Genomic DNA, 14,706 nt, shown 5'->3' on the forward strand with positions numbered 1-14,706 from the left:
CCCTCCTGCTCTGTGCTGGCGTGTGCGAACATGTGTGCAAGTGCCCTGGGCAAAGAGGGGGGGACACGGGGTCTCTTAGGCTGGGCTGCAGTGGGCTGGTTGGGGTTTTGGGGTGGGATAGTGGGAGAGAAGAGCAAAGCCCGTGGAGTCACTTGGGGTGTCCTTCCTAGCAGTGATAGATGTCCTGGTGCACATGCATCTCTGGCATCTTCTCCTCCTGCGTCTCTGGGGGTATCCTCATCTTGCTGTGGGCACTGGGGCAGTGAGGGGTGTTTTCTGATGAGGTTGTGATGGGATGGTGGAGGTGGAGAGATTGAGACAAGCATGAGTGTTGTGCTTATGGAAGGCACGAGAGCAGCACATCTTTTCCATGGCCATGCTCAGGGGTGTATGTAGGTGTTGTGTACTTGGGAAATCCAACCTTTGTGCTCCCTTAAAAACTGCATTGGGAAACAGCTCCTTTTCCTAGGGAGCCATGATGATGTGCAGGGATGCAGGTGTCAGCTGCATGGCAATGGATGAGCTGCTCCTTCCTTGCCAGCGAGGTTGGCCTTTGATACCAAGCAGGTTCCAGCCCCTTCTGGGGCTGCTGGCCATCTGGAAACTGGTAGCACTTACACTCCTCAATTAAAAAACCCACAGGCTCGTCTTTGTGGGCACTACAAGATCAGCAGCAGCCTTAATTGCTCCCTTTTTTGCCTTCTGAGTGTTTGGCTTTCAAAAGTGATGTGACAGGCAAACAACGCCTTTGCATTGCCTCTGTCTGATCTGTCCTCACAGGTTTTGGCACAGAGCTTTTAATGTACTATGTGCAGTGAGACTGTGATCTTCTGTTCTATATTAATCTGGAGTAACCTGGTAGAGTTGGAAGCACTCATCTGTGGTGAGGAGTTGAATGTGGTGCTGCCTAGGATCCACGACAGAGAAGGTTTGGTGACCATCTTGCTGCCCCTGTGCTCAGCTCTTCCTCCTTCCTTTCTTTAGGTGTTTCTGATTTAAATCTGGGGAGGAAAGAGTTTCTGCCACCTCCTCTGGAGGAAGTTTCCCTGCAGGTATATACCTCACTGAAGGAAGATGCTTTTGGCCATCAATGTGCATCTGCCATTGCTCCTGACATCCTTCTCTCTTCTGGGTACTTGCTTTCAATGATCCCATCTTGCACTCTTGTTGCACCTTTGTGCTTTTGTTCTCCTGAGTTTTTGTGCCACGAGGGGTATGTGAGGGGCTGGAAAGCGTGAGCCCACCATCTGAAAGCTGCGGGGAAGAGGGATAGGAAGCTTCTGGTGCCCTGCTGAGCTGTGAGTGCTTTCTCCCCACCTGCCTGCCATCCCAAATTGCTTCTGTGTCACCCAGGTGACAGAGTTTGTGAAGATGTGACAGCTCCGTTGTGCAGAAGATGATGAACAGTAATGAGACCCAGAGCACAACGTGCACTTAAAGTGATTTATTTCAGTAAGGAAACTACAATCAGGGAGGATGGGTCAGCGTCATCAGGAGAAGAGGTTGATATGGAGATGAGCTTAGGGGGAACTTTATCATCAAGGGTGCCACTTTAAAAATGAGCAGAGCTGATGTTGCGTGAAATGGAGCTGTGCCGGTCATGCTGGGACCATCCCTTGCTCACAGTGGATCTTAGGTACCTCCCTGGGATCTGGCCAGTGACTGGCAGGCTGCTGGAGGTGGCTGAAGTGGACTTCTCCTTGCTTACCTCCTTGCAACCCCATGCTGAAGTGTTTTGGTGAGGTGTCACCCGTATGTTAAGTCATCTTTACCTGTGCACTTGGGAAGGAGACCATCCTGGGGTGTGTGTAGGGAAAACAATCCCCCAACCTTGCCTTGGCACCACTCCCGGCACACAGATGGCTGTCCTCATGCTAGAGCCTTCTCCCAGCTTGCACCCATGCAGGCACTGGAGGCAGGGGACGCTGGGCAGGCCAGCAGCCAAGCAGTGCCTCCTGCCAGCATCCTTCTCTTCCTCCTTCCTTGCCTCCCAGGGCTGGTGAGAGCTGTGGACACACAGCGGCTCAGTCAGCTGCAGCTTGCAGGAAAAGCTTGGCGTATGCAGAGTCCTAAGCAAAGCCTTGTGATCTGAGGCTGACTTACAGCAGTGTTCCTTTCTTCCCCTCTTCTCACAGAATACAGATCCTGGTGGGGAGAAACCTGGGGGACATAGGGCCTGGTGCTGGTGCTGCCAGGAGCAGGAGAGGCAGGCAGCAGTTTGCCCACTGCTCCTGGCACAGTTCAGGTGATGCACCAACAGCTTATGAAGAGGGGTCCTGCAGCCCCTGCAGTGCACCCCATTAATGAAGAATACCTTCTAAAGGGGCGACTGTAGTTCATTGTAGCTGTCAGTAGTTTTAGGCAAGGAGTTAACACAGCTCCACTGTCCTGTCAGAGCTGGTGTGGCACCTTGTGTGGATAGGTGTTTAGACACCTTGGCAAACACATTTTGTTTACTCAATGGACCAGCTATCATGTGCGTATGTACCTAAAGATAGCTAAGATTGATAGTAAAATTTCTGGGGAGAGGATGGAGGATAGTTACAGATCCTGGCCATTGGCTGTTTAGCCTAAATCAGAGTGGAGAAAAATAAAAAGACAGAAAAAAGGTGAGTTCCAGGCAAAGCTGTAAAGCCAAGGGATGGGTTTGCAGGACATTTTGGGAAGCAGCATTTGGTTATGGGGCCAGAGCAAAAGCACCTATTGGGGTCTGCTCACAGGGTGCTGTGCCCTTTGTGATGGACCTGTTGGCTTTGCTACATCCCCTCTTCCTCGCTTTCCCATGTGTGTAGCTTTATGGTGGGGAGGACTGGGCAGGTGATGGGGCTGGCTCTCTAGCAAGGGGGGATGCAGCGGAGCCTCCTCCACTCCCGTTTGTGTCCCACCAGAGGCTTTCCCGTGCTGCCGGCAGCCCCCGTGGCGGCACAGATTTATTTCACTTTGCCTCTCATGCTCTTTGCCTCATTTGCACTCGTGAGATGACTCCATATGGTGCAAAAACTGTAGAGCTGATGCTCGGCGCGGCGGCCGGTGCTGGGAGGGAGGTGGCGCGGGAGCCGCTTCCCAACAAGCTTTTGCAGCTTCTTCCATTTGAGGTTCAATATTTCTACCTCCTCCCCTCGATGCCTGTGCTACGCTGAGGCCAGAGCTGAGTTCCACATCTCCAGTGGCAGCCAGAGCATCCCTGCATGTTTCCAGACCTGCCTTCCCTCCTCTCCACCCTCTGAGGCTCCCAGGGCACGATGTTCAGGATGTATCCTCGTGTCAGCAGTACTGTTGCTATTGTTTGGTTATTATTTACACCTGAAAAATAATTGACTGGCCTCCCTCAAGGCTTTAGTACGTGTCGGATGCTGCATTAAAAAATACAGGATCAATCTGGCTGCCGTTATTCTATGCCGGGCTGTGCCAGCAAGCTCATTGCATGCTTGCTTCACACTGGCTTGTCCAGAGTGGGATTTTTCTTTGCAAGCCTCTAATTTTGGTTGGGAAGGGGAGGAAATTGTTTTCTGGCTCGATGAAGCAGTCTGGCTTTGGCTATTGGCAGCCAGGGTGTTTGTCAGGGTGAAAAGGGAGGCTTTTCTCCCAGATTTTGGTGTCTGAAACACCAAGCCCCTGGCTGCGTTGGGAGGAGATGCGCATGGGCGAAGGGATGCCGTTCGCTAAGCTTCAGTCCCCCGATGGTGCTTGCTCGCCATCTGAGCAGTCTGTCATGTTCATAGCTCATGCAGAATCCCTTTGATATTTTAAAATGGGATCTAGTAAATAGGAGCTGGACGATGCCAGGTGCATCTCTCGTCTTGAGGGCTCTTTATGGCTGGCATTTTAGATTTAGGGCTCTGTGAAATGCATGTTCTTGTAGCGAGCGCGAAGCTTTTCTGGAGAACGTGGTTCAAGACTGTGACTCATCCTGAATCTCTAAAGAAAGGAAATGCAGGATAAATGTTTTGGGTTTTAGAGCTTTCCTCATAGGCAGTGCTATCCCACAGTAAGGCAAAATAAATCCAGCAGGAAAGCAGAGCTGCACGGAGAGGTCTGGTGCAGTAGTTCAGCAAAATCTCATGCAGCACCAGCACAGAGGCAGTGCTGGAGCAGGCCTTGAAGACTGGCTTCATAGCCAAGCATGGTGCAGCTGTAAGACATGTGAGAATGCTGCTGAGGAGATCCTCAGGCAATTCCACAGGTGAATGTCCTGTGTATCCACACATGAAGACTACGCTTCTTTTTCATTTATCCTAGCATGTGTAATCGTGGATGCTATTGATGCTTATGGTTGCTCTGCCTTAGTTGACTAATTCTGTATTTAAAGGCTATCCTTTCCAAGGGAAATCCCAGTTTCACTGAACTCATTAGGCTTCAATGGTCCTTGTCTGTGAAATCTTAAATGCTGCTCTTATTTTATTTCCTTTTAGGGGGGTTCCTTGTCTTCTCATATATAGCATGATGAAGATCAAGCTATCTCTTCCCAAGGGAAGAGCTCCTGGAAGAATATCCTTCTCATTGAGTGAGCTCATTTACTTCCATTCAACCTGCCTGGAGCACACATGTGCAGCCAATACTATACATGGCTGATGACCAAGTACTGAGCTACAGAAAAGTAGCAGAAACACAAGGTTGCTGACATCACTACCCCATGTTTGGCTTACCCTTGCCATCCCTTAAGGTGCTGTGCTCCCCCTGGGAATTGTGGTGGGTTGGGGGACTGGATCCTCCTCACTTGCTTGGCTGGTGAGATGGTTGTTCAAGCCAGCAGGTCTCTACCCAAGAGGTCCAGGACGCAAGGTGCTGTGCCCATCTGATGCTGAAGCCACCTGACTGTGTGACAAGGGATAGAGTGTCCTCAGGCACCTGACCCGACCTTCAGTCTTCATCTGCTTTGGCATGTGTTCCTGGGTGGTGATAGTAGGGATGGCTCTTGAGACTGCTGGTTCTGTCATGGTGGGCCAGAGCATTCATTAAAGTGCTCTCTCGGCCCTTGTTGCTGCTTGATTTTGAGTTCCCAAACACATCTGCTCCCATCTGTAAATACTTAGGCATGGACTATGATCTGTGTGTGGATTTTGTATATCTGTGGCCTGTTTGCAATTATAAAAAGTATGATATCAGCAACTGACTTTTATCACTTACAGGAGCAAATGAGCACCATATTTGGAAAACATTGGGTTACCTGTAACAAGCTGTCCTGGGATTTTTCCCCTAGCATCCGATATCTGGGTTTGAGCTTGGTGGATTAAAACTTGTTCCCAGTTTTTCTGCAGTAGGTTTACAATTAAGAAAACAAAAGGTATTGAAAGCCATATCTCCTCTCTCTTATGTTTATATGTGATTTAGTCCCCTTTGTCTTTTTCTTTTTCCCTGTGATGCCTGCTCTTTTTGTTTTGGTAATTTGCTGTTGTTTCCTTCCCTCTTCCTTATCTCTCCCTCTGCAGTTCTCTCTCTTTTCCTCTCCATTCCTCTCCCCCTCCACCTCCCCCGTGTAATTTATTTGCAGGCAGGTTGTCTCTTTGATTTACTGTCTCTCTCCTTGGTAGGATTATGATTAATGGATTGTATGGCTTCAGCTGAGCTCATCCAACACCACATACCCATGCTGGGTCAAGCCCCTTCCAAGTGTGAAAACCCAGGGGGGATGCTGGGGCTGGGTCTCTTCTGTGTGGTGTGCAGGGAGGAGTGAGCGTTGGTCAGTGGGACCTATGGTCCAAACTTTACATCACCTCGTAAACTTTTTTAGCCAGTGTTAAGCATGGGCTTGGTGGAGGGTCTTTCTCCTGTGCTTTGCTCTTGTCTGATGTGCTGGGTTTGCCGTGTGTATGCGTATACACTTGCAGAAATGTAAGCAGGTATGTTACTGTCTGTTTTCAGGCACATCAACCAGTATATTTCAATTTGCTATATCCTGATATGGGTAGTGTTTGCCGCTTGTAATTAGAGCGTTTCATCCTGCAGTCACAGCAGGCAGTGGCTTATTGATAAAGTTGTTATATAGTTGCTGAGCAAACACCCCCAAATCTGAGCTTCATTAAGTTATCGCCTGCCCTGCTGTGATGCATCTTCATTGCATGCTGAAATCCATGCCATTGACAAGGGATCCCGGAGGAGGTCCAGGACTGTGTTGTGCAGCCACAGCTTAACGCATCCGATCACAAATTGACACAGTGCACTCGTCCTAAGCTGTTATATGTATATGTATAAATTCTTTCTTTTTCCAACCAGAAGCAGGGCTTTTTCGGCCGCCACAGATCTTCTTGTGCTGGCTGGTGGCCACTGATGGTAGTGTCATGGTTGAGGTGTCTTTGCAGAGCAGGCTCCTCTACCCCAAGAGGTTCATGTAGACCCCAGAGCATTGGTGGTTTCCTTTAAAACACAGGCAGAAGATGCTGGGTGTTGACTTGTTTTGTTGTTGTTTAGCACATCCTCCCCCTTCTCGTCGGGTTCGTTATTCAGTGGGTAATCCTTCATAACGAACCTGCGGGAGATTGATAGGGAGAGCTCGTTATGCACTTCCAGAGCAGTTTCAACATCGTTCGGTAGCAGCAAAATGCACCATTAAAGGCAGAGAGCTATGGGAATGATGGGATGTAATTAGTTGTTGCTGTAATATTTTTGATTGAAAGTATTTAGATACAGTAAGAGGCTCTTTCGGAAGCTGGTGCTCTCAGGAAACTGTTCAGAGCAGCAGCTCTTACCAAAGGAGAGAGACTGATCCTGCTCTTACCTTGCCTGCCTCTACAGCACTGTAATTAAACCGTCCTGGAGATGTCATGGCATTCATGCAGGGTAGCTGCTGACTCCTCTGTGGCATAAGGGGTGAGCAGTAGTGCTCTGTCCCAGTTAGGAGCAGGAACCAGATGGGGACTTCTCCTGCAGAAGAGGCTTTTTGTGGGGTATGTGTGCCCAGCACCTTGCTGCCTTGGTCCCTGTGGCACAGCCACACAAGTCTCATGTTCATGCTTTTTTCCAGCTCAGTCCAAGCTCAGGATATATTAAAACCTTGCATGGGTGTACCTGGACCATAGTGTAGGATGTTGTGGTCAGAAGCAACGTCATGAAGAACACCTGGAATTACTCGGGCAACCTCCTGGTGTGTGCTTGAACCCCTTCATCTATGGGAAATAGAATTAAATTCAGATTGTTCCCCTGGCACCTGTGGGACTTTCTTCACGTTGACATTGAGAGGTGTGATGCAATCATGAACATATAGTTAATGGTGATGAAAATCATGGATGCAATCTGAGCTTGGCCTGAAGTCATGACAGCCATGGGAAGGCAGAGCTTGCAGCATGATAGCAGTTAATGTTATTTAGCACTAGTCTTTGTAATAAAGCATCTTGGCTCTGTTTCTTTATAGTTCCCTTTTTCTGGTAATGTCACCAAACTTGGACAGAAGCTTCCCAAGCTGTGCGCTTGCCTTGGGCTGATTTTGCTGAAGCTCTTGGGAGAGAAAGAGGAGGTAGAAAGAAAGCTTGGCATTTATGAGCGTGAAATAAAGGGGAAAATATGGTGCTTTGCTTGTGGAAAAAACTCTTGCTTTTGTTCCCCTTCAGGAAGTCATGCTATGGGGCTGGGACTGCCCAGGGGGCATGCCCTGGGGCTGGACCATGCAGTGAACCCATCTGTGGTTGCTTTGTGTTGTAGCACATCAGGACAAGTTTCTGATGATCCTACCCACAGAGCATCCTCTGTCCCTCTGGACTCTAGACCCGAGCCCTGCATGACCACATATGCCCTACCCCTCGCTCAATGCCTGCCCTTCTGTCTCCCTGTGAAGGTTCAGCTATTGACACGCTCCCCTCTGCTCCCCACGCATCTTGGGGGGCTTATTTCCAGCAGCTGGCATCCTTTCCAAATCTCCTTCTACCCATCTGTTGTTACCAAGCCTTCTCTCTCCTTATTTTGCTTAATTTCTATCTTTTTCCTCTTGGTTGTCTTAGACATGCCTGCATCTCTTTGCATATGCCCAAGCATTTGCTTTTGAGTGCCTTAGGCTGGTTTCTGCCATTATGTTGCAGGAGCGAGAGCTGTTGCTTCTTGTTTTGGGAGAGGGACCATGTTCCCAGGGCATCTATTGAGGAGTGCAGCACTCCTGGAAGTTTCTTCATGGACTCCCTGAACAGATTTGTTGTCATACCTCTTTCTGTCCAGATGACAGTGCTGAAACAGGATCAGGTTGGGTTGGTCTCCTTTCTTCCGCCTCTCTCTGCCTGTACCCTTGCCTTGCACCTTCCCAGGGGAAAATCCCACCTTCTATGATGAGATTGGCAGGAGCACTCCATGCTGGCGACGTCTGAAATACAGGCTTCAAGCTGGGGATTTCAGGAAGTAAGTTTCACTTTGTTTTGAGTAGTTCAGAAAGGTTTTTCTGGAAAAGGCTTAAATCCTGTTGGGAAGAGTGGTTGGTGAGGTGGCATCAGCTCCTGCAGTGGATGCTGCGCTGCCCTGCTCCCCACCTGGCTACTCTTGCCTGAGTAACTTGAGTGATGCCACCCCTCCCTTTGCTTCTCTGAGATCCAGCTTATCCCACCACAGGCACCTGCTCTGGCCACATCTCTCACTGGTTTGCACGGGAGGGTGAGGGGAGCCCGGGATGGCAGCGGGTCCTCCCTGCCTGGATTGCATGAGCACTATCACAGATGGATGTGCTGCTCAGCAGTGAGGATGCTGGTGCATTCTAATTGCTGGCATCTTTACTTGTTATGAGTGTAATTGTGAGTAGACGTTTGTTTTTGTATTGATAATTAGGGACTGGAACAGATGGTGAAGGCTTAGTTTAAAGTAATGTGTCCATTAAAGAAAATCTACTGTATACAGCTGAAGATTCTTCACTCTGAGAGCTCAGCTCTTGGTAGCAGAGCTTGTCTTCTCCCTAATGAGGACTTCAGCCATTATAGCCTGGTCAGCTGCCTTCAATGGAGGCTCGGGTCCTGAAGACTTCTGGGAGTGAATTGGATTGAGCTCTCTCCTGAGCAGAGCATCCCCTGGGTGTCTGCTCTGCACACATGTGTGTGAAAGGAGTTGCTGGAGTAGCTGTACCTTGAGAAGGCAAGGGGAGGGCAGCGCCTTACCTGCATTTGCCCATTGGGCATGAGCCTGCCTGCTGACACAGTGGAGGTGCTGAGATTGTCTGATGCAGGTGGACAGGCAGCACGGGGTTCACATGGCGTGGCTAATGGTGTCGTGCTAGATGTAGGAGGCATGGGGAGATGATAGTGTTAATAACCAGTGCCAAATAACAAGGACTGGTCCTCACAGCAGGATGAGGCAGGCAAGAAGAGAGGTGCAAGGTGTCTGTGTGGCTTTTCCACTGGTTAATGCCACTCAGGCAGTGGTCTGCAGTAATCCCCTTGCTAGCAGGCAAAGGGATCTTACTTCCTGCCGCTGCTTTGCCTGCTCCCAAGGGCTGGATGCCTGGGGGAAGTGATCCCTGGGTCCCCATGCTGGCAGTGATATTTTGCAGCCCAGAGATGGAGACGTGAGCGCTAAGAGCCCCATCTCATTCCCCATTGCTTTGTGAGGAGCTGGGGCAAGAGGCAGAGTCATCTGCAACCCCCGCAGTGTGGAAGAAGGGTGCTCAGCAGCCTTAGCCCTAAGTGGCCTGGCCATAAACGTCCCTGCGGGGTTTCCCCTGGCGTCACGGGGTTACTTGAACCTCCCAGAAAATGAAGTAAAAGCCAAGATTTCCTCCAAGAGGAAGCAGCGGAGGTCAATGGGAAATTGCTCAGCCGAGTCCTTCTGGTGCCAGTGCCTCTGCAGTCACGGGGTTTGGGTGAGCTCAGCAGGAATTTGAGCTGAAATTTAACCAGTTTATGTAAAAAAAACCCCAACAAACCAACCAAACCTTTTTACCAGGTTATGGACCTTCTTGTATATGGCAGCATCAGGGTGGGATCTGGGCAAGAGGCGGTCTGTAGAGGGTCGAGCTTTTAGGAGTGGCTCTCAGCCCTCTTTTTCCTTGGGTGTGCAAATTGCTTTAGAAACACAAAGCTGTTGCAGTGTGAGTTATACATCAGTGTGGAAACCTCGTGAGCGTGACCTCCCTGGCCACAGCCACACAGTCCCCTTGGGGCTCCAACAACCTCCAAATGAAAGCTTCTCTGTGTTTCAATTAATTAATTTATTTAATTAGTTATTTTGAAGTCTCCTGCTTCGGGAGCATTGCTGCTGTGCCTCCCTACTTTCTTTCCAAAAGAGCCTTCGGGGAGAACCTGGAGGGAAGGGGTGAGATCCGCTGGGTGGGAATCCTGGTGGATGTCACCTCAGAGCAGCGCTGGTCCTCACGTGCTACTGTCCCGCACAGCAGCTGTATTTTATCAGAAGTACATTCCTCTGTCATCATCCCATCCCCCAGAAAAATCCCAAATCCCAGCCCAATGACTTGGGGAAGGAAGCTGTAAGTGTGTGGAACAGGAAGGGAGATGATGGAGTGAGAATACTGCCTGAACAAACCCTTGCAAGAAGTGCCTTTCCTGTAACTGAGTGTGTCCTTACTTACCATGGGGTGGGTGAGCTGAGTGCCAGCCCAGCCACACTCCCTGCATCTCCCTGGGCTCTGCTGCCTCAGTTTCCTGTGCATGGCACAAGGATACTGCATTTGTTGTGGGGAAAAGCAGTGATCATTTTAGGGGCTCTCAGAGCATCCCTCCCTGCATAGCCCTGCTGGGAGGGGGGACTGGGAGATGTTTGCACAGCCTTTTGGTTCTGCGTTCGCTTCCGTTTATGTATAGGCATGTCCGCCTGCTATTTGAAGGGCCATAGTGAGGATTAAATGACAACTTAATGAGGTGTGGGGCTGTTTGCAAGGGATGGAAGGCTTGGTGGTGAGCAGAAACTTCCTGGAGGTCTGGAGCCCCTGGTCCTGAGGAGTTGGAGCTGGGATCGTATTATCTGGCTTCTGCCAAACAGAAAAGGGATGAAACTATCATAGAGTAACATGCTGTGATAGCATGAACGCCACCATGCTTTTGTGTACCCTGTGGGAGTGAATGTGTGGGTGCTGTGGGCTTTGAAGGTCCCCCTGGCAGTGCCACAGCAGCATCCTGGGGCTGGTTAGGGGCGCAGAAGCCTTGCATGCTGCCGAGCACCCTTTCATTCCCTCTTTGGGGTGGTTGCCTTGCTCTCCCTGCCTCCACAGCTATGCTTACCTCTGGAAGCCAGGCTGGGCCAGCAGCTCCAGCCGGGATTTTGTTAGAGCATTTATCAGTTGTAGCAGGGTGGGGAGTTCCTGGTCACGCTTCTCTGGCTTCCCATCCCGGAGCAGCCAGCAAAGGGAGGGGTGGGAAGATTAATAGGAGTCTCATTTCCCTCGTGCAATTGCTGGAGCAGGCGTGGAGAGATTAAAAGCAGTGGTCCGGCGGCAGTTCATGTTCCTGGGCTGATTTTTATTTCCTGACCTTTATTTCTCTGGTTGCACCCATTTTCCTGGCACTGTCAAGCTGCCATGAATACCTGGGAAAGGGGAGCGATGGGGGATGCTCGGCTATGTCAGCATCTCCTCCTCCTGCTTGTTCGAGACACAAGAACTGAGGAAATGAATCTGCATGTCTGCTTGCTGCAAACAAATAAATAAAACCTGGAGCATTTTTCCCATCTGTTTCTGTATGTTGTTGCTCTCGCTATTATTCTTGTTGGGTTTTGTTGGGTTTTATTTTTAAAGACTGAAAGTAGGGATATGTCAGCTGTATTACAGCTTCTAAACATTTCCCACCAAATTCTCCATCAAAAGACCCCCAGCAGACTAAACCAGCTCGAACAGTGTGATTTTTATTTGCTTATATGCCATCACTCTGGCAAACAACAACTGTGTTCCAGGGCAACTCAGGGCACCAGACAGATGCAGTGCATAAAAGGGGATGTCTGGTGTTGTGGGGCAAAGCAAGTAGCTGCAAACAAGTTGAATGGGACCCACTTGAAATGTCCATATGGAGGTTCTGGAGGAGAGGGTGGGCTCTGCCTGTGGTAGGAGTCTTTCACCCGTTCTCCAGCTGCTTCCAAGGAGTTAATGCAAGCTCACTTACGGGCCTAGATGGGGTTTTGTATGTGCATGTAATGACTCCATGAAATGCAGCATCCTTCTTAGTTTTTAAATAGTTTTAGTTGGTAACACTGTTGGGAGGGTCAGAGATGGTAGCATGGGCTTGGGTCAGGCTGAGACTCTGCAAAGAGTCTTGTCCTGCACCATTTGCTCTGGAGTGAAGCTGTTCATTAGAGGTATTAGGGCACCTGCTGCTTTATTTCTGAGTAGCTCCAAGGGTCAGGTGCATGTTCTGTGAACCCAGCCAAATGTTTTTCTGTGGCTTCAAGCTCATAATGTCATTGAAAACTTCAGGAGTGAATAGTCTGCTTTCCTTTTCTTGTGTTTCCTCAGAAACTTTGATGGATACGCGGACAGCGACGGCCGAGCTGGGCTGGACCGCCAACCCGCCTTCAGGGGTAAGTGTCACTTGTCCAACTGATCCTTACATGATCTCTTGGGGTTCTTATGGGTTATTTAACTTAAAATGCAGGTGGGGAGCTGAAGAAGTTGTAGTGGGAACAGTGGTGTCCCATTGGGCTAGTATGGGACATCTGTACCAAGCTGCATGGCTGGCCTGGGGCTGAGCATCCCTTCCCTGAACCAATCTTGGGGGCTCAGCAAAGGTGGTCTCTATCTGCTTGCTTTCTCCTCCCCTGCCTGTCTTCTTCCCAGGTGAAGAGTCCATCCCCAACACCACTCTCCATCCCTCTGCTCACGCCTTCCCTCTCCCTGTGCCAAAAGGCTTGTAATTAGGAAACATTAGTAGGCTCAAAACAGCTTTCATACCTGGAACATCATCCATAATTGCACTCGGCAGTGCTCTTCCCTGGCTATTAATGTCACTTTTATGAAGTAATGAGGAACAAAACACCCTGAGGCACTTAAAACATCTTTTTTATATAATACGAGCCTTTGAGGAATGGAAGCATAAAATAACCTGACTCACATTCCCCTGGCAGAGAAAGTGAGAGACGCAGTCAGTGGGGAAGAGAAGTGGTGGTAGGAGGAGATGTGAGTTGATAGATGGGCATCATGGTAGCACAGGCATCTGATTAGGCAGGGATGAGTACAGCAGCAGAGTCTGTCCCCAGGGCCTCCAGTACATGGCACCAAAGGGGAAAGGATGCCAGCCTGCGTCTTCGTTAGGGTGTGACTGACTTGGCCAGATCCTCAAAAGAAATGAGGCTGCACACCTTTTGCTTCAGGCGTGCAGTAGTCTTTATGAGCTGGTTGGTTACAGCTCTTAGTGTTAGGGTTTGTCCCATTTAATAGCTCACAACAAATATTCGGGGGCAGATTTGTGCCAGTTCTTGGCTTGTCCAGTGGTAATGGCCGGTATTTGGGTGAAGCTTGTCCAGAGTGTGGGTGCCAGGGTTTGCAGAATGTCACCCATCCAAGCAACCTGGCTTAGAGATGCTAAGATACATACGTGAATTTCTGCTTGTTAGGGAGAAGAGTAGCTGCCATCTGTAAACGGGACCTTCCTGCACCTTGGGGCAGGAGGGAGGGGATGGGACCGGGGCTCCTGTCTACTGCTGGAGTGTCATCTCTTTCTGCCAGATTCCTCTCATTCCTCTTAGGGCTGGAGGTGCCGGGATTTGATGGGCCATCTCTCTTGACCCTGGTGTTGCCATCGGCATAGGCTGTGTGCAGGCTTTGAGTCCCTTTCGGTAGTGGTATCCCCCCGTGGTAGGCTGAGCTCTGAGAGTGACTGTTCACCGTGGCTCACAGATGTGCCCTGGGGCTCAGTGGGGATGCTGACGTTAGTGTTGGGGCTCAGATACCAGCTGGGCAGCAGGGGCTGTGGTTGCTGAGGACTGGCTGCAGCGGGATGTGGGCTGTCCTTCTGCTCTCCCCACTGGATGCGCTTTAAATCTCAGCAGAGACAAAGAATAACATTGTCTTAATCTCCAGCTCCCTGTGAATTATTTAGTGGGATCTCATCAAAATGATGCATTTGTTGCTGTTAGAGCATCGATGGCAGCAGCTGCTGGCACCATGGGTCTTTCCAGGCACAGGGACCTGCTGCTCTTCAGTGTCTGGTTGCGGAATTCATCCCTTGCTGAACTCAAGGGATTCCCAAGGGAGCATCAGGGTCTGGCCCCAAACCCTCAGGAGGGTTTTCCAAGTGGCATTACGTGTTATTTCCAGCACCATGTGCTGGGTGCTTGAAGTGTGGGTAGGGTCTGCTGGCAGGTTTTGGCTCTGAGTTTTGAGGCCCTGTTTGCAACCCTCCTGCAAAGGAAAGCAGCAAAACTCAGGAGATGCTCCATAGAAGGAGCTGGCGAGAGAGCTGGCTCCCAGATGGGCACTGGGAATAAAGGATAACAGGTCATGTCTGCCCCCCACCATGCGCTTGGGGTGGGGTGTAGGAGCTGGCGGGTGGGGTGAAGGGAAGGATTTGGGCAGCAAAGACAGTGGAGCAGTGGAGCTGGTGTTAATGCTGGTGGGTGAGTGCAGGAAGAGAGCTTGTCATCCGGTGTTGATTGGATGACAGGGCTGTAATGCACATCCCAGGTGGGAACTGGGACCGCGGCCCAGTGCCAGCCCTCTTGGTTTGGGGAGGACCTTTCTGATGTGAAAAGGTGTCTGGTAATGAAAGGGAAGTGAATTCACGTGTTTTGTCCATGGTGGAGAGGGTTTTTTTGCAGTGCTTTCGTGGTACAGAATGAGAAGGGAGAGCACTCAGCTGGATG

The 14,706-nt window shown here is 50.1% G+C and overlaps 1 protein-coding gene across 2 annotated transcripts in view; it reads left to right on the forward strand.

Moving 5' to 3' along the window:
- The window catches only part of EPHB1 (EPH receptor B1), a 68,747-nt gene that overhangs the window by 12,009 nt on the left and 42,032 nt on the right, over nucleotides 1-14,706 (forward strand). For both annotated transcript variants that reach the window (XM_065675159.1, XM_065675160.1), the window contains exon 2: nucleotides 12,362-12,426. In XM_065675159.1, coding sequence (XP_065531231.1) covers nucleotides 12,362-12,426 — 65 coding nt within the window. The remainder of the gene's footprint in view (nucleotides 1-12,361; nucleotides 12,427-14,706) is intronic.

This window comes from Lathamus discolor, chromosome 3 (genome assembly GCF_037157495.1).
Source record: "Lathamus discolor isolate bLatDis1 chromosome 3, bLatDis1.hap1, whole genome shotgun sequence".
Lineage (NCBI taxonomy): Eukaryota > Metazoa > Chordata > Aves > Psittaciformes > Psittacidae > Lathamus > Lathamus discolor.